At 29.9% G+C, this 23006-nt stretch overlaps 3 protein-coding genes across 3 annotated transcripts; 1 reads left to right on the top strand and 2 right to left on the bottom strand.

Moving 5' to 3' along the window:
* The first annotated feature begins 4612 nt into the window (after window positions 1-4612).
* Window positions 4613-10705, top strand: LOC130982012 (protein NUCLEAR FUSION DEFECTIVE 4-like). The gene is made up of 3 exons (XM_057905828.1): window positions 4613-4931; window positions 8671-9599; window positions 9794-10705. Exons 1-3 carry the CDS (start codon window positions 4623-4625, stop codon window positions 10272-10274), a joined length of 1719 nt encoding a protein of 572 aa, XP_057761811.1. The 5' UTR covers window positions 4613-4622; the 3' UTR covers window positions 10275-10705.
* Window positions 10706-10857: 152 nt separating this feature from the next.
* LOC130982013 (uncharacterized) lies at window positions 10858-12633 on the bottom strand. Its single transcript, XM_057905829.1, has one exon. It carries the CDS (start codon window positions 12449-12451, stop codon window positions 10991-10993), a length of 1461 nt encoding a protein of 486 aa, XP_057761812.1. The 5' UTR covers window positions 12452-12633; the 3' UTR covers window positions 10858-10990.
* A 1661-nt stretch (window positions 12634-14294) lies between these two features.
* On the bottom strand, window positions 14295-19316 carry LOC130982924 (probable serine/threonine-protein kinase PBL15). The gene is made up of 5 exons (XM_057907068.1): window positions 18835-19316; window positions 15792-15927; window positions 15577-15710; window positions 15375-15498; window positions 14295-14930 (listed from the first exon to the last, which is right to left on the bottom strand). The coding sequence occupies exons 1-5, from the start codon at window positions 19246-19248 to the stop codon at window positions 14479-14481; spliced, it is 1260 nt and encodes a 419-aa protein (XP_057763051.1). The 5' UTR covers window positions 19249-19316; the 3' UTR covers window positions 14295-14478.
* Window positions 19317-23006: the final 3690 nt, after the last annotated feature.

Here is a 23006-nt window from a genome sequence, read left to right as displayed (position 1 = left end):
ATGATTGGATATTCTTAATTATTATATTAGCTTGTACTAAATAATAACGTTATTTGCAATATATATAATATGGATAAGACAAGAGTAGTTAGCAACCACAATTAACAAGTGAAAATTTGGTATGCAAGAAGAAGTTGCATGGAGTATAGTCCATCCTATACTACTTGTCTTGCTGCACCGGTGCTTCTATCAATTGCTTCTTGATATTTTGCTACTTTTCTTGTTTTTTCTTTCCCTTGCTGTCCTTGTTAAGGAAGCTGCTCCACCGTTTGCTACTTTTCCATTGCTCTTAAGTATATAAATAAGGTAAATAATATTATCATTTTTTATATAATACTATTTCACATGATTATAGATATAATTTTTTGCATTATGTATATATTTATATGAATTTATAAAAAAATAATATTATAAAAAATTAAAAATAAAAAAAGAGAAATTATAAAATCTAGTAATTTTTAGTATTTTTTATCATTATTTAACCAACACAAATACTAAACATTTTTAACAAAAAAATTTTATAAATTTATATGTGTAAATTCTGAAAAATAAAAATATAAACTATATTAATTTATGTATATAAATACTAAAAATATATAGATACAAATTATATATTTTTTGTATGTAAAATTCCTGTAAATATAAATAAAAATTATTACTAATTAAATACTAATAAAAATAATAATATTTACTAATCATATAATATTGTTCATAGAAATAACAATATTTATCTTTTATAATATAGTGTTGTTGCCTAGTAATATATAAGTAGTAGTTGATATCGGTGCAGCAGCCATGATTCTCAAGCATTAACTAAATTAAATGAACTGAAAATTGGAAAATACAGTAAAGTTGAGAGTTTAATCGCATTGATAAAATATTTTACAAAATCGTCTCATCTTGAATAATTATTTATACAATCAAAATAAAATACAATAAAACTAAATATATATTAAAATTAAAACCAAAATTAGTTAATAATATAAAATATATTTTAAAATAAAAAATAAATTAAATTATATATAATTTATACACAAATATATAATAAATAATTTTTAGTATTTATTTATATCCTGATCCATTATAAGAATCAAGATAGACCTGATGAGCTTAACTCACCTTGTTTTTTTTTTTTTTTGTGTGTGGCTAAATAAAAAAGAAAGAAAAAGAAAGAGACAAAATTAAATTAATTGGCTAGATTCATATCTAAATCTATTAGATATTGAAACTCACTTTATGATTGGCTCCAATTCGAATAAATGTCCACGACAGAAGCAGCTGCTTTAGCCATACAATCTGCAACACTATTTGCATTTCTCTGAATTAAAAGAATAGAGACTCTCCAAAGAATAGATACTCTCCAATTCCAATTCATAACTCCCTCTATATACTTTACCAAATCCCATTCTGAAATATCCTTACCAAGCATTCTTTGGTTTACCAATAAAATAGCTTCTAAATAGTTTGTTTCACAAATTACTCACGAATTCCACTCTCCCAATCAAGAAGTAAATCTCTCCAAATTGCATACAATTTAACAAAAAGAACACTACACACTTCGACTTTTTCAGTGCAACCTTTCAACCAACATCCATCAAGATTACGAATGATACAACCAAAACCAGCATAGTCAAAAGGAGCAAAACAACTAGCATCACAATTCAATTTAACAGAATGAACTGGAGGTGAAACCCAATGCAAACAAAGCGAAGGAGGAGACAAAGATTAATGCATAGCAAAAATAGTGTGAAACTCCCTTACTAAACTACAAATCAAACTCACCGCTTTATTAACACTCCAAGAATCATCTATATTAAATAAATCATGATTCCTGCTTCTCCAAATCCACCAGATGGTCGAAAATAAAAGAAAAACATCTCCACTCCTTGCACCTCTGTAGAGCCAATCATGCAAATCCGAGTTATTTGAATACAGGCCTAAAAGGTTCCAAACCTCCTTGGCACTAGGGCACTTCCGAAGACAATGAAGAATGGATTCAGAACCATTCTGACACCAATAATAGGTGCTAGATAAAGCTAAGCCACGACCCAAACGAAACTCTGCCGTAGGAATAGCATTATGAAGACTGAGCCAAATCAAGAACTTGTACTTCTCAAGAATATGCAGTCGCCATACCCACAACCAATTATCATGCTCATTCCAGTCAAACTTTCTTTTGACTAGCCAACTGTACCCACTCCTAGTTGAGTAGAGTCTAGAAGATGCCACACCCCACGACCAACCCGAACTCTCTCCAGCATTCAAATCCGGATTATAAGCATTGAAACGTTGTTTGACATCTTCTGGAATGATAGAAAAAAATATCATGGAGATTCCATTGACCATCTTTCTAAACGTCTCTAATAGTTAAATCAGAGTCAGATATATGTACAAAAGGGACATCTTGAGCAATTGGGCCCTCAATACTCCAATTGTCAAACAAAAAAGATCAAGTGACCCAACGCACCAAGAGAAGGCATCCTTAAGAGCACCAAAAGCCTTTGAGATACTCTTACAAACATGAAAAGCGTTGTAAAGGATAGGGCCATCTAAAACTCCCTCATTCCTCAGATACTTCACCCTCAATAGAGCAATCCAAGACTTATTCTGACAATGAAAAAGTTGTCAAACCAATTTACTAAGTAAAGATATATTAACACACGTAGGATCTCTAACACCTAAGCCACCAAATTTCTTTGGAGTGATTACGGTCCTCCAATTAACAATAGAAAGACCTCTACCATCAACTTGACCCTTGCAAAGGAAATATCTCATCATAGAAGACAATTTATCGCAAACCCAATTTGAAAAAAAAGATACCTGCATATGATAGACAGGAATGGATGTTGTAACAGAATTGATCAGGCAAAGTCTCCCTGCTTTATTTAGAAGCCTTCCTTTTCAATTAGCTAATCTTTCTCTCACTTTTTTAATCACCGAATGAAAAGAAGCCCTACTAGTACGGGAATGATTAAGATTAACTCCAAGATATCTTCCTAAATCCAAAACAAAACGTATTGAAGAAACACTAGTAAAAATATCTCTTCTACGAGCAGTCACATTTTTAGAACAAAAAGTTTTAGACTTTTCAATATTCACTTTCATGCTAGATGCCTTACAAAAATGTTAGAGAATGCATGACCATTTGGACCTGACTCTTTGTAGCCTGACAGACGAGTAAGAGCATTAGAACAAAAAGTTTTAGACTTTTCAATATTCACTTTCATGCTAGATGCCTTACAAAAAATGTTAAGAGAATGCATGACCATTTGGACCTGACTCTTTGTAGCCTGACAGACGAGTAAGAGATCATCTGCAAACATCAAATAAAAAAATTTTGGGCCACTCCTAGTGACAGAAACTGGTTTCCACACACCCTCGACCACCTTATTAGATATATAGACATTAGATCGCCCTGTCTAAGCTCCTTATAGGAGCAAAACTATCCAATCTATTTCCATTCCATATAATAGAAAGAGATGATGCACGGACACAATTCATAATCAAATTAACAGTGATGATAGAAAAACCAAAAGCAACGAGAGTACTCTCCAAAAACCTCCAATCCACCATATCATAAACTTTTTCAAGATCAATTTTAAGAGTAAGAGTACTCACCTTGTTTAAATAAATAACTAAAAATCCTCCTAATAATTAATCTAAAAAAATGTTAACAAATTTTTTTAACTAAAAAAGTTTATTATCTATCATTAAAGGTGGATCACTTTATAAATAATTTCTAGTTCATTACTTACAAACTATAAATATCTTGATAAGTATTTTTTAAATGAAAAAAAGACAAATTAATCTTAATTTTTTGGTTCGCAAATATTTAAGTTTTTGAAAATTTAAAAATATATTTAAATTTTTTACTTCTTCAAAATTTGGAAATCAATACCTGGATCTAATTTGTCTAATTTTAAAAATTCTGTCATATGTGTATCTGTATCAACCAAGTTATGAAGGATCGATATGTTCAAATTTTAAAAATATAAAAAACTTAAATATATTTTTAAATTTTTAAAAATTTAAATATCTACAAATAAAAAAATTAAAGAGCAATTTATCTTTTTTTCTTTTTAAATTTCAATCTACTTAAGTATTAGAATATTTTTTAGATATCTCCATCATTCTCATTCTAAGAGATCGAAGGACATTTCATTTGAAAAGGAGTAATATTTTTAGATAAAATATAAATATTTTTATCAAGATAAAATTATATAATCAAATACATATATAACTGTGTTAAAATTTAAAATTAATTGAAAAAAACGATGAGGTATACATGATTTGGATGTTCCGTCATGTAATTATGTAATTAATCCTATTATGTGGGAATGGGTTGAGGAAAAAAAAGGGACAAAGGGGGGGTGGAAGATGAATATTTTTCAAAAAAAGAACAAATTCTTAATTTTGTTGTTCAAAAATGATCAAATTCTTAATTTGTTTGTTAAAAAATGTTCAAATATATGTGACTATGTGAGGGGAGAGTGGAGAGAGAAAAAGATAGGAGGGTGAAAAAGACGTGATTGAATTGTGGCAGCTGGGCCTTCAACCTTCACATATAAAAAGAAGCCACGTAGAGACTCTCCCATTCGTACATTAACAGAAAATAAAGATTCATGGCGGGGCAGTCGAGGAAATGGATGATACTGGTGGCCACGATCTGGATTCAGGCCTTCACCGGAACCAACTTCGACTTCTCCGAGTACTCCAGCGCCATGAAATCCGCACTCAACATATCACAGGTGCAGCTCAACTACCTGGCAACCGCCAATGACATGGGGAAACTCTTTGGCTGGTCATCGGGCCTTGCTCTCATGTACCTTCCTCTCTCCCTCGTCATGTTCATCGCCGCCTTCATCGGCTTCGTCGGTTACGGCCTCCAGTGGCTTCTTCTCAACAATCTCATCACTCTCCCTTATTTTCTGGTACATTTCTTATCAACAACTTCATCAGCTTTTTTACGCTCTTACAAGTAATTTTGTCCACACAAAATTCGCATTTATTTTTTATTTTTTCTCCAAAATTAGGGTGTGTTTGGCAACCACGTTCAAAGAAAAAAAAATACGTTTAGATATCTTGAAAGCTGTAATTTTTAGTTTGGCAAATTTTTGGATCATGAACGCAGAAGTGATTTTGCATTCAAAACCACGTTTTCAAGAAGCAACAATTTTAAGCTTCTGTGTTTCACCAACGGATTTTTAGCCATCAATACTCAATCTTTATTTATCTTTTACCAATTTTATCCTTTATGCATACTATTGTATTATTTATATTATTTTTATTTATATGAATTATCTTTTTCTATTATTTACTATTTTTTATTAATTATTTATTTGATATTATACACTTTTATAATTATAATTTTTTTGTATTATTTTTATTTTTTTAATATAATATATTGATCCTATTAAGAAAATAAATTAAACAAAAAATTAATTTTAAATAATAATAATAAAAATTATAACATACTAAAAAAGTACTAAGAGTACTAAAATATATATATAAAAAATATCATAAAAATTTTTTGATTTATTTTAATTACTACCAAAATAAATATTTAATTTTTTATTATTTTTAGTATTCTCTAAAATTTATTTTTGTTAGTTTTAATTAAAAGTATATTTGCCAATTTTTATATTATTTTATTTTAGTGTATAAATATTAATTTTATTATAGAATTAATTAATAAGATCTATTTAAATATCTAAATTAAAATAATATACAAAAATTATTTAAATTGATGTCTATTTTAGTAATTTTGTATCTAAAAGTGATTTTGAATAGTGTAATCCAAACAACATTTATTTTACTATAATCCATTTTGATATAAATATTGCCAAACATAAATCACTTAACACAAACTTACTTTTCACCAAAATCAAGTTTGCAAAATCAATTTTATTCAAACTCCCGTTTGTAAACTGTAATCCAAACACACACTTAGTAGTGCGATTGAGATTTGAGCTCAGGATCTTTAGGTGAGTATAGAGAAATTATATTATATCATTTAAGTTATAATTTATTAGTAAAATTTGCATTTAGTTGTTGATATTTAAAAATTGATAAATAATTTGATAAAGGTTAAATTTTTAAAAAAATTAAGACCAATCTAACAATAATGTATAAAAATTATGATTGATTTGCTTGTGTTGAGGGTTATTCTTATGAAATTATTGCGGAATTAGTCTTAAATTTTTTGAAAAATTAGCTGTTAGAGGAGACAAAACTATAACAAAATAAAATTTAGAAATATTTTTAAATTTTTTGTCAAACTTCAAGGACAAAAAATATACTTTACCCTTTAATAAATTTAGCTAAATTATTATTCATGGATTCTTAATTATTAGCATTTGCCACAATATAGTATCTATAATTTCAATTTAATTTTTAAAATTTTTCGTATTATAATTTTAAATAAATTTATAATTTATAATTTAAATTTTATTATTATTTTATGTTTTCATTTATTTTTTGTTTTATATAAAATATTAATTTTTCTACTTTATTTGTGGACGTCTTTAGCAACATAAGGGGTTTTTAATAGATTTTCTCAAAATTTTTTATTGGTTATTATAAAATTTGATATTTAATTATGTAATATTTTATGGGTTTCATTTTAATATACAGACTATTATTAATATAAAATATGATTATTTTTGTTAACGTGAGATTATATAATTTGATCTGTTAAAAAATACATTGAAATTAAATTTTATTTGTATTTATATATTTTTTATTTTACTAAAAAATTATACTTTACAGTATAAATAAAAATTGGGAGGGTTGGGAAGTGGGAGGACTGTAGGATGGCGCATGCTGTGATAACTACGTCACTGCCATGTAAATTAATTGATCACATAAAGAAAATTGCATTTGTTTTATTAGTAGAGTTTTGCTTGTAAATATTTTAATTAGTGTCTCTAAACACTTGTTTATGAGATTATTATTATTATTATTATTATTATTATTATTATTATTATTATTATTATATATATATGTATGTATGAGAAATATTATTTATTATATTATATATCTATGGTCAGCTGTGTTATTTTTACTCATTATTGTAAATAACATTTTTTATTTGAAAAAATATAGGAACCAAATGTATAACTAGTCAAGAATTGAACAATTCAATTAACTATAATTATTAATAATTAATTTTAAATTTTTTAAATTTAAAAAATATATTAAAAAATATCATAATACTTAGCAAAAGAAACATCTATATATATCAACTTATATTTACTAAGACAAATTTTAAAATCCAATCTATTAAAAAATTGGCAGAAATTGGCTAACTTTAGTTGTTCCCTCGCGGTATATTTGTTTTTGAAAGAAGTAAAAGTGTTAGTTATTCACAATATTCTGAATTCAAATTTTGTCACAATGTTTTGGAGAAACTACATTCAATTTACGACTTCTGCACCTAAACTTCATTAATAAAAAAGTTGACCTTTTATTCTGAAATTTTCTTTTTCTTCCAATCTTCCAATTCTTTTCTTCTCTCTTTTTTTGGGAGTCAGCCAATTTTCCATTTTTGCCACCATTTAATTTACATGCGTGTCATGTCAAATAATATCTGAAAAGAAAATAATATGGGCCATGAGAGATTGAGAGGAAAAGGAAGTGTCCCCCGTTCTTACGTATTCATTGTTGACCACACCCCCAAGAGATGGAAGTCGTTTTTCTTGCTAGTTTAATTTAAGTTTTTAACTATGACTTTCATTGTGAGGTGATTACTCTCTTAATTTGCTATTATGATGTTATATTGTATATCTTCATATCTTGGGTTATGTGGTCTAGTTTTTGGTGTAAATCACTAAATCCCTTCCAAGTGTAACCAACCATTTCAACTGTCATACTCATTTTTGTACTTTCCGGTGGTTACACCGTTAGTTACACGTCTCAACTACCACTGATGCTTCCTGAACCGAGCTAAGGTGTCCCTTTCCTAGAACCTGCTAGATCCCCACATCACCATATTTATTTAGAGAAGACTATTGACTATTCACATGACATAACGTTTCATTTGTTTACTATATGTGAGACACAAATATAAATATACAGTTTATTAGTTACTAACATACTAACAAGGAGACATAAATATATTTATCATTGAATTATAATAAAAATCTGTGCTTTTGTATTTCAATTTTCTGGCTAAAGACTAAATATATATATTTTTTGTGTATATATATAGCAACCAGCAAATAATGGACATATGATTATAGCAACCAGCAAGCACAATCTAACTGATAGCAACGTTGGCCTAAGCTAAAATATCATGTGTATTACCTCATTCAATTTAATAAGAAAACTCTAATTTAGATTTGGAGATAAAGTATATTTTGTTTTTAATATTTGAAAATGTTAAAAATAAAATTAAATGAGATTAAAGATATCTTTAAAAAAATTTGCAAATATTAGAGAGAAAAAAGTATACTTTACCCTAAATTTGGCCATTAGAATATCTAGTATGTGATCCTTGAACATAACACAACTCATGCCAATATGACTGTTAAGTTTAATTTGAGATTGCAATGTTATGATTATCTCTAAGATGCAAATATGCAATGCAATATTGATAAAGAATTGCTTATAGGTTTGCTTGAAGTAGTAAACTAGCTCTTAAGACTTAACTCTTGCTTTTGCATGTGGTAGGTGTTTTTCCTGAGCTTCTTAGGTGGGTGCAGCATATGCTGGTTCAACACAGTTTGCTTTGTCCTATGCATAAGGAACTTCCAAATCAACAGGCCCCTTGCACTTTCCTTAACTGTCAGCTACAATGGTGTGAGTGCAGCACTCTACACTCTTGCTGCAACCTCAATAAACCCTTCATCAGATTCAATATACCTTCTTCTCAATGCCATTGTTCCCCTCCTCATTTCCTTTGCAGCACTTGTCCCAATCCTTCGCCAACCCATTGTTGATCCTCTTCCCCCAGATGGGGTCAGAAGAAACTCAGTCATATTCTTCATACTCAACATCTTAGCAATCTTCACTGGCATCTACCTTCTCCTCTTTGGTTCATCAACTTCTGATGTAACCACTGCAAGGTTTTACCTTGGTGGAGCCCTTATACTTCTTGTATCTCCACTATGCATCCCCGGAATCATATATGCCAGAGACTGGTTTCACCGTACCATTCATTCCACCATTAGAATTGATGGTTCTGGCTTCATTCTTGTCCATGTTAATGATCTTGAGCTCCATAAAGAACTCCTTGCTCGCCAAAACAGCACTCTCAGCAATGGAGATGGTTATACCTTGATGAATGAGAATGGATCCATGTATAGAACTCAAAGTGCTAAAAGTAGTGATGTGTGTTGTGAGCGAGTGTTTGGGCAGGATCAGTTGGCAATGCTGGGTGAAGAGCACCCAGCTGGAGTTCTTGTTAGAAGGTTGGATTTTTGGCTTTACTATGTTGCATACTTCTGTGGAGGTACAATTGGTCTTGTCTACAGCAACAATCTTGGACAGATAGCACAATCTTTAGGCATGAGCTCAACTACTTCAACACTTGTTACACTATACTCATCTTTCTCCTTTTTTGGCCGTTTGCTTTCAGCAGCACCAGACTATATTAGAAAGTAAGTACTTCCTCATCCTTTTATACTCTATACTATATCAGTGCTTTTGGGGAATAATGTAGGGGAAGGGAATTTGTTCTTGAAGTCTATACTGTGGTGTATGAATTTTTCAGGAACCATTGCACTTCTGAGTCTTTCTTTTAAAACTGAATCTTGTAACATGTTATGATGGTACTATCGTTTATGTGTGGCAGTAAGTTCTACTTTGCAAGGACTGGATGGCTAACCATTGCGCTTATGCCAACCCCAATCGCGTTCATCTTGCTTGCTTCATCAGACAGTGCTGCAGCACTTCATGCAGGCACTGCAATAATTGGCTTGAGCTCTGGATTCATATTTGCAGCCGCCGTGTCAGTTACATCAGAACTCTTTGGACCCAACAGTGTGAGCGTTAATCACAACATCCTCATAACAAACATCCCAATTGGGTCACTTCTATATGGTTTTCTTGCTGCTCTGGTGTATGATTCCAATGCTTACTCAATACCAGGGAACTCATTGTCTGAAACATTGGTATGCATGGGAAGCAAATGCTATTTCTGGACATTTGTACTGTGGGGATGCTTATCTGTTGTGGGACTGGTTTCTAGTCTGCTCTTATTCTTGAGAACCAAACATGCTTATGATCATTTTGAGCTACACCGAATTTCATCACAAACACCAATTGTTTCTTAACTCTTACCATTGTATTGAAATGATCACCATAGGATTGTATATAGCAATCATAGCAGAAACTTGACATATCTTATATAGGCTATGATATGAGATATTTAGATCTATATACAAAGCCAGATGATAAGTAGAAACCAATTTTGTAATTTTTAGGGCCTATTGTTTCTTGGTAAGAGCAAAAAGACAAGCTTCATTGATTTTATGACTTTAACCAAGACCTTTTGGCTTTTACTATTTCAAGTCCTTTTGCTATTACCTCAAATTCTGGTTAATCACCTGTTGTTAGTTGCTAAGGTCGCAGCAGAAACCAGAATCATCATGACTGTCTTAGAATCCTTAGAAGCCTAATGAAGAAGTACCTCTGGCATGCGTCTTTCGCAGCAAAATGTGAAAAAAGAAAGAAAATAAAATTTTCATTTGAGTTTTATGTATCAGTGAAGGTGCCACTGTTAATGTGTATGAACTGCCAGTTCTCTTTTTGATGCTGAAACTATTGTTGCTTCTTTTTTATTGGCTGCAAAATAATTATCATACAGAAGTTATGTATTCCAAGATGGAAGCCATAGTGTGATACAAGATGTTACAGTTATGAGAACAATATATGAATTGATACATTTTTGAATTTGTACTATGATCATGTAATACTGAATGAAAGAAGCATTAAGAAAAAAACAACAAAAGTAAACAAAAAAGAATAGTATCTATCAAATCTAAGTTGGTCAAGGATAGGAACAAAATGTATCCTTTTTAATGCATAGGAATAGCCTCTCATATGCTAATGCCATCTTTCTAGCTGTGAACATAGAATTTGCATATTCACGGCATGCCTTTCCCCTTCTTGCAAGCCTTTCTTTCCCTTCAGTCACCACTGCCTCAAGTGCCTCTAATAGGGACTCAACATTGGGAGAAAACATAAAGCCAAATTCATCATCAACCACAATAGTACCTTTGATGCTTGGAAACCTTGATGCCAAAAGTGGCTTCCCACTCATCATTGCCTCCATTAGAGTAAGATCAAGCCCTTGTGGCCTCAATGTAGGATTAACAAATATGTCAATAGCATTGTAAAATGCTCTTAACATGGATGGATCCATAGATCCTAGAACAAGAACTTGCCTCCCTAAATCCTTGTAGCGATTCGCCCATGGTCCAGAGCCGGCGACTATCAAGTACACATTAGGGTGCTTATGAATTAGCCTTGAGAATGCTTCATAAAGCAGAGGATGCCCTTTGTCCTTAACCAATCTTCCAGCCACACCAAGAACCAAGCTTGCATTGTTTGGAATCCCAATTTGGGTTCTAAACTGTTTTCCCAGTTCCAAATCTTCTCTGAAATCATCCTCATCTACACCATTGACAATCACATGCACTCTTCTGCTTGGAATCTGGTAAACATCCCTTAGCATCTCGCCGCAACTGTCACTAATAGCAACATGATGAGCATAGTTTCTGAAGAATCTTATCTCATTCAAAACCTTAGGGATAACCCCTTGAACACTGTAGTTGAAATCAGGGGACATAGGCTCATTATGCCTAAGAGCCAAATCTTGGAATATGCTTGATTGCAAGCTCTCCAATGCTATGCCATGCCAAGACACGGCAAGGTTCTGAAGGTTTCTTGCTATCCAATGAGGAAGGGCCACGCTTTCTGAGTGGACAACATCGAATGGTTCGCGCTGATTCTCTTCAAGAAACTGCTCCCATGCTTTGTTGTAGCGCCACCTGCCCGGCTCCCCTTCATGGCAATGAATGTGAGGTGAGGAAGGTGCATCTGCTTGGTGATTGTTATCATCAGATGTGACTGGAGTTCCTTCAGGAGAGGTGAACACATGAACTTGGTGGCCGCGGCGCGCTAGAGCTGTGTGAAGTGTGTGAGCATGGCGCTCCATGCCACCTGGGGTGGTGCTAATAGGCCATTTTCTAGAGAACACTGCAATCTTGAGAGATATAGGAGGTTGCTTGTGGTTGAAGAAATCCAGCTTGTTCCACGAAAACTCGGCCAGGCGAAGATCGCCGGACCAGGCCTTAGATTTAGAAAAGGTGGTGCATATGGAGGTGTTTGTTGGGGTGTGGAGGAGGAAAAGTGCTGGCAAAGTGAAGAGAACAACAAAGAAAAGGGTGATACAGAGGTTGAAGTTAAAAGGGGAATTGGGTTTTCTTTGTTTGTTGTTTAAGGCCATGTTTAAACACAAGATGGGTTCTGATGATATGTTTTGTTAGGAACTCGAATGTTTTGTGAAGTGATGAAGAATCTATGGAGATTGGAAAGTATAGCTAGGAAGGTAAGGGTGCACTGAAACGTGTGTTGGGTAGGAATTTTCTTCTTTTCAGTGCGTTTCTCACGCCCCTTTGATGGGAAAGAAAAAGTGGAGTCATGTGCCATAGCTTTCGTAAGGTTTTGAGTTTGATATTGTTTCTATTATTTATCATGCCATTATGGACTATTATTTTATTGTCCTGAATTCATGCCTAACTTGTCTTTTTTCATGCTATACACAAACTTTTTAACTTCTTCTTCTTCATCTAGAGTCAAAAGTGGCTAGCCTAAGTTATTTGCTACATAAGCATATTAGCATTAAAATATGGGATCACAAGTATTCTGCTCTTCTATAAAATTTCAGTGTATATTATTGGTATTGTTATGCTGTATATATGGATGAAAATTTGTCATTTTTATTTTTAAAATTAAAAAATAAACCCTAAACCATTAATTATACATCTCAAAAGTATACATATCTTTTATATAAAGAAAGATGAAGTTAACTTTGATACTATAAGTTTTACTAATGCATCTATGTCACATAAAAATATCTATTTTTATATCTATTATTGAATAATTATCTAAAAAAATGGTATTAATAGATAATTATATTGAATATTATATTTTCAGTGTATTAAAATTAAATTTATATATAAATTATCTTTTGAAATTGGGACTGTTATTTATTATATTCACTAATATAAAAACTATATGAAAAAGGTAAGATAAGGAATTTTTCCCCCTAACATGGCCCAAATTTAATATCCATCTACTTTGTTACATTAAAATTTAATAAACCACCTTTTTTATTATAATAGAAGTCAACGGTTTGACTCGGAGAACGGGTATTGCAATTTGCGTACATGGTTTGAAAGCCTAAAGATTTGGTATCTCACCACTTTTGGAGTATATATAAACCATAGTCAAAACCATATGACATTGTATAAAACTGAGTACATAGCGTTTGCATGAGAATACAATTGCTCTTATAATTTGCCAATCACATGGAAAAGGTTTCAACTTGAAGCAATGAGCGTCACCAACTCCCATATTAATTGGTATTTTTCCTCCCTATGGAGATCTCTTGCCTACTAAAATCGACGACTAAAATTAATTATCAATATTAAATATATATATTAAAATATAAAATATACATTAAAAATAAATTAAATTATATATAATTATATTTAAATAATAATAATTAATTTTTATGTACATTTAACATTTTTGTTTTTCAAAATATATCTATATTTTATTTTATTGTATAATTACTACAAATTTAAATAATCATTTTTGTTATAATTATGCTACGTATACACTAAAATCAGTCATAAAAATCAGCCACGGCATAAAATATATATTGAAATATAAATATACATTAAAAATAAATTAAATCACACATGTATTTATACAAAAATACATTAATGACTGATTTTATTGGCTGATTTTGATATACGAATAATATTTTTATTTTTGTTATTAGCATAGTCTACATAAGATTGAAATAAATAAAACCATAATACTTGATAATTATAAAAAAAATACTTAAGTAAAAATATTATATTCTAGTAAATAAATGTGATTTTTAAATTAATAATAAATACTCGATCGAATAATAAAAAAGATACTATATATTCTTGTGTACATTAAGAGAGATGCAAATTTTTAATACAATATATATATATATATATATATATATATATATATATATATATATATATATATATATATATATATATATATATATTTAATACATAGACCAAGGAAAAATCTTTTTTGTAAAGCAAGATTTATTATACACTCAATAGTTTATCTATATTGCATACACATATTTTATACATTTACACACATATATATAGGGTGGCCAACAATCATAATGTAGCCATACCACATGTGGTACCTTACACTTTACCTTAAAAACCACTCTTCTAATTGATAGTGTACAAATCAAGTCTTTTTGGTTGGGACTATATGAGAAGGTTTCTTTTGGTTAGCACCACCTCTGCCCTTCACATTCTTGGAAGCTCCATTATTATTATTTCTAGTGGACTTACTCGCCGCCGGCCAGTGTCCGCTAGTAACCGCCATGTCCTTGAAGTGTTGTAGGCCCTCAAGAGTGTCAACAACCGTTGCCATTCTTGGCCTGTCTTTAGGATTCATGCTTACACAATGCAATGCCAAAACAGCCATTTCCTTTGCACCCTTCACAGAGTATTGCCCTAAAAGCCTTGGATCCATTATGTACCTCAACCTCCTACTGCTCCTTAAGTACGGCTTTGACCAATCCACAAGGTTTTGCTCTGTCTTTGGTCTTGTCTTCTCCATTGCTCTCCTTCCTGTAAGGAGTTCTAGCAGGACTACTCCGAAACTGTATACATCACTTTTTGTGGTCAAATGCCCTGCAAGAATTAAGATATTTTGTTTTTTATAGATTTTTTCGTGTGAAAATTTTATATAATGATAAAACTACGAAAGAATAAGAAAAAGAAAGATGAAAAATATTGTACTTTGTATTTCTTGATTGAATTGAATTGAGAAAGTAAAACAAACAAATAAAGATAAGATAAGAACAACTAAAGATAAGATAAGATAATAAAGACTAAAATTATAATTGAATTTATATATTCTGTTGGGCTGAATTTGTAGACCACAAAACTTCTTTATTGTTGTGATGAGCTAAAGTGAAAGAGTAGTTTAATATATAATATGCAACAATAACAACAAAATTTTATTCTATTAGGTGAGTCAACTATATGAATCAAACGACGTCATTAAACTCTATTACGCATAATATGTGCAGATAATTTATATTGATGACAAAGAAAGGACAATTACGTAATTACCTGTTGAGATGTATTCCGGGGCAGCATATCCATAGGTACCCATAACTCTGGTGGAAACATGAGTGTTTGATCCCTCTGGTCCCATTTTTGCTAATCCAAAGTCTGAGAGTTTTGCTGTGAAATCCTGTTATGATTCATAATATATGAATGAAAATAGTAATGAAATAATTAAGAAGACATAATGAATTAGTTAAATACGCACGGAATCAAGCAAGACATTGGAAGTCTTAAAATCCCTGTAAATGACAGGTTTGTCAGCTCCATGCAAGAAAGAAAGACCTTTAGCAGCACCTATAGCAATTTTTAATCTTGTTTCCCATGGAAGTGATGTTAGCCCTGAATGAAATCACATTATATAAGTATAAGTAGGTTCTAAATATGAGAAATTCTTATATAATGTGATGCATATATATATACTTCTGAACAAGTGATTCTCCAAGCTTCCACGTGGCATGAATTCATAGACGAGTAAACGGTCTTCATCCTCGCAACAGTAACCAATCAACTTAACCAAATTGGGGTGCCTTAGCTGCCCAAGGAATATCACTTCTGCCTGCAAACCCACAATTATATTTTTTATTATTAACACTCATATTGGATCAAGAATCAGAACTTTGACTTTGACCAACAAATATGAAGTAATGATAAATATTTTGTATCAAAATAAGTTATGAACTTTCTCAATTGAAATTTTAAATTATTTACCCAAATTGTTAATCACAAATTTTCCAATACGTATGACATTTTTTATTGATTGTATAAATTAATATTTGTCTTAAGTAGGTCAATGGATCTCTTACATTCAAATGGAAAATAGATAGGCATTTGATATTAATATTTAAGAAAAAATATATATTAAATTTTTTATTTGGATCAAGTTAATTTTTAAATGAGATAGCTTATTATTTTTATGTTAACCTATATTTATTATAAATGTATCACATATTCATACATAATATATTTATATTCTTTATTATTATTATTATTATTATTATTATTATTATTATTATTATTATTATTATTATTATTATTATTATTATTATTATTATTTTAAACACTACTTACTAATGATATATTGTAATATACATTATACATATTGAATTGTTTATATGTAATTTTTTATTTCTAATATATTAACATATAATTAATTAATAATATAATATTAGATATATTAATAGTTACTACTAAATTTTTTGAAAAAAATTGGGGAGACCATGGCCACCTTAGACCTCCTTGAATCTGCCACTGCCTTCTATTTTAAGATATAAAAGTAAAAATTTAGTTAAAGGGTGTCTTAAAGACATTAGTTAAAAGAATAAAAGTGGAAGATTTTGGTTTTTAAATGATTTAATGTAGACAAATTAAAAGAATTACATTTAACTTATTTTTCTATATAAATTTTAAATTATAATATTTTTAAAGAGTGTCTTTAAAATAGTTGTTTTCAAGATCCTAAAATTAAATATAATGAAAAGAATTAAAAACATATACTTTAAGATATATTAACAAATGGTAAGATGTCATTTTTTATTATTAAACATCTTCTAACTTTTTATACATGGACCAACACATGTGTCTTTTTTATATATGAAAGTGTGCCAATATTATTAAAGTCTCATAAGATACTCAATTCCTTGACTTTTTTTTTCTTTCTCTAAGACAATGCCTATTGCCGGAGGATGATTGGGGCTTGGGGCTCTAATTAGGCACTGAATGTGAATGTACATGTGAAGACTCATCTCTTCCTTTCAACATCTTGAATTCTTGATCATCATAGTATTATAAAATTGTGATTTGTGAATGTACAACCCTAACTACTACATACAGGGAAAAACAATGGTGAAGACTTCACAATTATATATGACAAAAGTAATGTGAGTTTGACTAATGAATTCAAAACCTACTTCGGTATCGATGAACTCGCTAGTGGTGGATGCCTTTTCTAATCAAGAAGAATGGTACGGCGATTAAAATTTATTATTTTTTTTGTCATCAGTTAGAATAGTTATTAATGTTTAAAATTAAAATATATGATAAAATATATAGTTAGATTACTAAATTAAATTAAAAAAATGAGTTAATTACTAAATAATGATAAAAAATAATAAATTCTAACTGTTTTTTAATTGTTTACGGTATCTTTCAATCCGATAAACCAAAGAGTCGTAAATCTGAGCTACAGATTGAACTGACCACTCGATCAACCCAAATTTGTTATATTAAGTTACTAACTCATCACTGAATGTATTACATATATAATTCATTTTTTCCATATTTATTTGACCTGTATTTATTGATAAATTAATTTTTATGTATTAATCATAGAAACATATTTTACACTAGTCGTTAATAAAAAATTATTTTTTAAAAAATAGAAAAACAATGGTGTGTACGTAGTTATTTTCAATAATACCTATAGCCAGTCATCTATATTAATTTACATAAAAAAAATGTTACGAGATTAACTTTTTTAGTGGGAAAAAAAAAAAGCGAATTACCTGATCTTAATCTTAGCTGCTCAAATGGCAAAACAAATATTTTGTATCTGACACTTTTCTTCAATTTTATTGGCTACTATTAATTCCTTCAACCTTATACCAAGCATTAGAAAATGAGTGATATAATAACTATGTTGTCTAGTCCAATTTATAATTTTCATCAAAATTCTAAATTTTGTTCTTATAATTAAAACTACAACTATATAAATATCAAGGTGTTAAAAAAAAAGGAGCATATGTCATATATATATACTTAATTATTACTACTAATCAAAGAATTAAATTTTTAGTTTTTAGTGAATTTTTTATTTAAATAATATTTTTAAATTAATTTAAATATTATTTTTATAAAAAATTTATTTATTTTGTAGTTTCTTTCTCTTCTATACACTGAATTATAATCCACGGACACGGACTCGGGACAATACGACACAGACACGAGACAACACGACACGAGACACGCGAACACACGAATTTTAAAATCTTATAAGACACGGGGACATAGCATATATATAGAATATAAAGTATTTTTTAGATAAATTACAACGAACTTTTGATATTTTATTGTTGTTAAAATATAAAATAAATTTTTAACTGTTTTTAATGTCTTTTTTAACTATATAAAAGTATTTACAATATTTTTTGTTCTAATAAATAATAATATATATTATTTCTAAACTCATTTCAATGATATATGTTAAGAATAAGGCTGGACACGCGGACACGTGATGGTATTTAGGTGTGTCCAAATATGTTTGAAGAAAAATTTTTTATTTTTTATTAAGACACAGTTGGACACAGCAGACACGTGTGTCGGACGAGTGTGACGAATGTTATGTCCAAAATGTGTCTGACACGGCAACTCAACAAAGTGTCCGTACTTCGTAGACACTGAATAATGAATAATTTAAAAAAAATACCTAATTGCACTGCTAATAAAAAATGATTTAGGTAACACTTACAAGCCATTCACGGTGTCCTTGTAATCCTTCAATGTCAAGAAGCTTAACAGCAACAGGTTGAGCCTTCAAACCCTGCCTCAAATTATCATCAACATACCCTTTATGCACGGTTCCGAATCCACCCTCACCAAGCAAGAAATTGCTCGAGAAATTTTGAGTTATGGCGCGCAATTCACTGAGCTCAAAATCATACAAATCGGGCCCAAACGAGAGCGAAAGCTCCTCATTGATCCTTATGGACGATGAACGGCTAAGCTCCGAGAATGATAACCTCCTAAAAGACGGTAACGGCGCCACTTCCTTCGATAAATCGGAGCGTGACGGCTTGCATTTGCTGAACCCTGTGAATATGGTTTGGTCCTCTGTTGAGCAACAATTTGTTGTGAATGGCCTCCATGATGATGGTTGCTTCATGTTTTTTGAAAATGTGTTATGTGTGAGGTGTTACCATAGATCATATAATATAAGATTGCATAAGGTTTCATTTTTATTTTCATGTGTGATGGAGACATACCAAAAGTGGAGGTGGCATGAGATTCTTTCTTCAACTGCTCTAACCACTCCTAGTCATGTATATTGTCTTCTTTATTTTAAGGATTTATTAAATCCTATGTTAATTAATAAAAGGTGAAAATTTAGATACAGTCGACTTGACGTGAAGTTAAAAATTGAAAATTATTAGATGAAAATTTAGTCAATTCAGTCAAATTATGTAACGACTTTCAACTATTAACTTCATGTAAAGTCTTGCATACATAATTATATATTTGGTATTTTATTAATTTTTGTGTTATTATTTTGATTATATTATTTTGACATATTTAATTATTTTCTTGACTAATTATTTAAGTAAATATATATATATATATATATAAATACATAATAATAAATATAGTGGCTGATTTTTATACCCTCAATATTTTGTTTTAAATAATACTGCTTAACAATATACATTGTATATATAATTGAATTTCATAATTTCTCATGCATTTTGCTGAATTTGCATGGACTAATATAATTGGTGCATAAAAAATACTTTTTTTATTTTAACACTTTAATCACATACTATATATTTTTGGTTCTTGATTAAAATAGTGCCTTCATGCGGAAGAGAAGAACACACTATATTTATATTTTACTTTAAGTGTTGACCATCCGATCCATTGCAAGTGGAGAGAGTAATTAAACATAAACAAATTCTATGATGCCTAATATATAAATGCTTAAGTTATCTAAAAATTCAGAGGAGCAAAGGTGAATCCTACTTTTATTTTTGTATCAAGTAGTTAAAAAATTATGTATCATATAATACATCTTAAACATATATAAGAGAATTATCTAGAAAATGAATGAACTATATACTTGATATAGTTTCCATTTCTAATTTGTATGATTAATTATTTGTACTTTAATAAAAATTAAATAAAATTTTTTGTTCTTATAAAATATTTGTTTTTCAGTTTTAGTTTCTATAAAACTATTTTCTAAAAATTTTAGTTCAATAAAATTTAAGGTCTTTATTTTATTTATGTCATTACTTTGTTTTATTGAAGGTTGATGATTAAATATTTAATCTGTTACATCATCAGTATTTAACGGAGCAAATGAATATAGAAAATTAAAATATGGATCTTTTGAATTTAATCTACTAAGAAATTATAAGTTAAAAAGGCGAATATTAAATAAAATAAATTTAAACAGTTTAAATTTATTTTTTTGTCTTTCTAATTAACCTTACTTAGCATACCAACAACTATATCAAAATAAAATGGTAGAAAATGAGCATTCTAGAAATAAATAACATTACAAAATTATTATTATATAAACAAACTTTGATGAGAAGCTATCAACTAGTTCCAATTGCTTGGAAGATAATTACAATATTGTCTAGATATATAGTAGTATATCTTATTTATGCCAGCTCGCCTAATATAATGATACGATTAATTAATTTAAATTTTTAAACTATTAGCTTTGTGGTTGATTAAAAGTTAGAACCTTATTATCTGATCCATGATACGAATGTTGCCAATTATATATATTTTTTAAACTTAACTTCCACTCATATTGTATAATTGATTACATATATGCCAATAAGAAAACTTAATTAATCTTATCTCTCTCACATTTCACAATGAATATTAAGTATAAAAAGAAAAAATTGTCTGCTAATATATACTTTAATTCAGTACCTAATTAAGTACCGTATAAGCCACAGGTTGTGACGAAGGGAATGAGTGCATCAATTTCTGTCTCTATTCAGAAATACAAATACTGACGAGTAACAAATGGTCCCAATCAAAAGAGGAGCAGTTACAAACTTGGAGTGCTTCATGAGGTTATATTTGTAATTGGCTTAACTTTGTGAAAATTAGAATTAAGTTAAAAAGAATAAATATTAGAAATCAAATTTTAGTTAGTTAATATTAGTTATTTTTTATTATAAAATTATTTTTTATTCTCATTTTTTGGAGATTCAGAGTCTAGAGTTAAGTTTTAGATTTTAGGGATTAAAATTTAAAATAAAAATAATTATAAAAAGTTGAGTAATATTAAATAAAAAAAATTAATGTTGAACTCTAAAAAAAAATACTTTTAAAAATGGAATAATATTTTATGTAAGTTTATATTCTTTACCAAAAGTAGTTTAGAGACGGAGCAAGTGAAAATGAGTTTGATCATTAGTAGTTTAATAAATTAAACATGGTTAACTTGTTAGAATTATTTTGTCGAACTTTTATTGATTGTTTGCTTTTTTTTAAGGAAAATGATTGAATGTTTAAGTAGGAAATTTTTCTCTAAGTCCATAAAGTAATTGAATGATTCACTTTTAGTTTTTGGTGTCCTATGTATTATTGGGCCTTGAAGACTTAATAATTCCTGCACTTAATAAAAAAAATAAACCAAGTTGGGTTAGTCTAATGGTTAGTTTACTAGTCCGCTTAAGCAAGTGTCGGGCGTTCGAATCCCACCTTGTGCATGCAGCAACCCATTAATCAGCGGCAAACCCTTAAATGGAACTCAGTACCGCGGCGAATTAGTCCTACCACCGACCCGAACACGCGTCCTTGACAGCTCTCTACGACAGCTGTATGGGAAAACTTCGATGAAGGTGAGTCTGCCCTTGCGAAACCCACTTTTGACACGGTATATAAAGGGAGGGACTGACTAGAGTGTCGGAGTGTCTTTGCAGATGACCGCTTCTCCATGCGAAAAACTCGGGACGCCGGCTACTCCAAATTCAGCCCTGCAACTTGGAACCAGGCCGTACCCCTCCTTATCAACCCAAAGATCCTTCCAAACCGTCCAGTACCCGGATACCGAACAATAATTATTTTTTATTTGTTATTCTAACTCCTGATATAAATTGAACAAAATCTAACATAATTGCTCCATCTTTTTTATTTTATTCTCCATTTAATAGAGTTATTTTACTAAGCGCCAAAATGTAAGACAAACAAACACAATTAACTGCAGAGAAAAAAAAAGAACACAGTGCTAGAAGTAAGAAAGAAGTGTAAGCAACAAATGTGCAAATTAAACTACTTTTTCTGGCTCCAATTTCAACTACCAAATAGAAAGCATCCATCAATTTGCTTAGAAAATGCTGATCATGTGACCATATCATTTTTGTTAGTCAACCCTAGTGTAATGTTGTTCATTCGACCTTTGACTAACTTTCTTCCAAAATCTCAACCATGTGATCTTTGATGACATTTAATTTCTGCTTTTGTGAAAAGAGCTAGCACTATATAATCAAATGGAAATTAATTACTTTCATGTAAAATCTTCAACATCAAAAGTCAAAACAAAAATACTCTGGACCAATGGTATATATAGGACAAAAAATGTATGTAAATAATTTATCTTCAATCGAACCTACTACATATATATAAACAGGGGAGTAGTGGTGGGTTTGTTAGTATTATTTATCATACTACTAATAAAATTTGGTAATAAGCTGGAACCATTTGCTTTTGCTTGTAAATGCAGTACTGTTGTATTAAATTAGGTAATTAAAGTTCTTTTTATATTTAGATTTGAATTAATATTAATAAACTCTTTACTCTTTTTTTTTTTAATTAAAAAGTATTAGTTTCTTAGTATTCTCCTAATTATCTACTTAATTACTCGTACTTTTTTAGCAACTATATGTTTTTCTCTTATTTTAA

Source organism: Arachis stenosperma, chromosome 5 (genome assembly GCF_014773155.1).
Source record: "Arachis stenosperma cultivar V10309 chromosome 5, arast.V10309.gnm1.PFL2, whole genome shotgun sequence".
In the NCBI taxonomy this organism is placed as follows: Eukaryota; Viridiplantae; Streptophyta; class Magnoliopsida; order Fabales; family Fabaceae; genus Arachis; species Arachis stenosperma.
This window is presented reverse-complemented; position numbering and strand designations above follow the sequence as displayed.

Coding starts and splice junctions, on each gene's coding strand:
- LOC130982013 (XM_057905829.1), bottom strand. CDS start 12,451: ATGGCCTTAAACAACAAACAAAGAAAACCCAATTCCCCTTTTAACTTC.
- LOC130982924 (XM_057907068.1), bottom strand. CDS start 19,248: ATGAAGCAACCATCATCATGGAGGCCATTCACAACAAATTGTTGCTCA. Junction 15,499..15,576: donor CCAATGTCTTGCTTGATTCC/GTGCGTATTTAA, acceptor GAATCATAACAG/GATTTCACAGCAAAACTCTC. Junction 14,931..15,374: donor CCCGGAATACATCTCAACAG/GTAATTACGTAA, acceptor TAATTCTTGCAG/GGCATTTGACCACAAAAAGT.
- LOC130982012 (XM_057905828.1), top strand. CDS start 4,623: ATGGCGGGGCAGTCGAGGAAATGGATGATACTGGTGGCCACGATCTGG. Junction 4,932..8,670: donor TCACTCTCCCTTATTTTCTG/GTACATTTCTTA, acceptor TGCATGTGGTAG/GTGTTTTTCCTGAGCTTCTT. Junction 9,600..9,793: donor GCACCAGACTATATTAGAAA/GTAAGTACTTCC, acceptor TATGTGTGGCAG/TAAGTTCTACTTTGCAAGGA.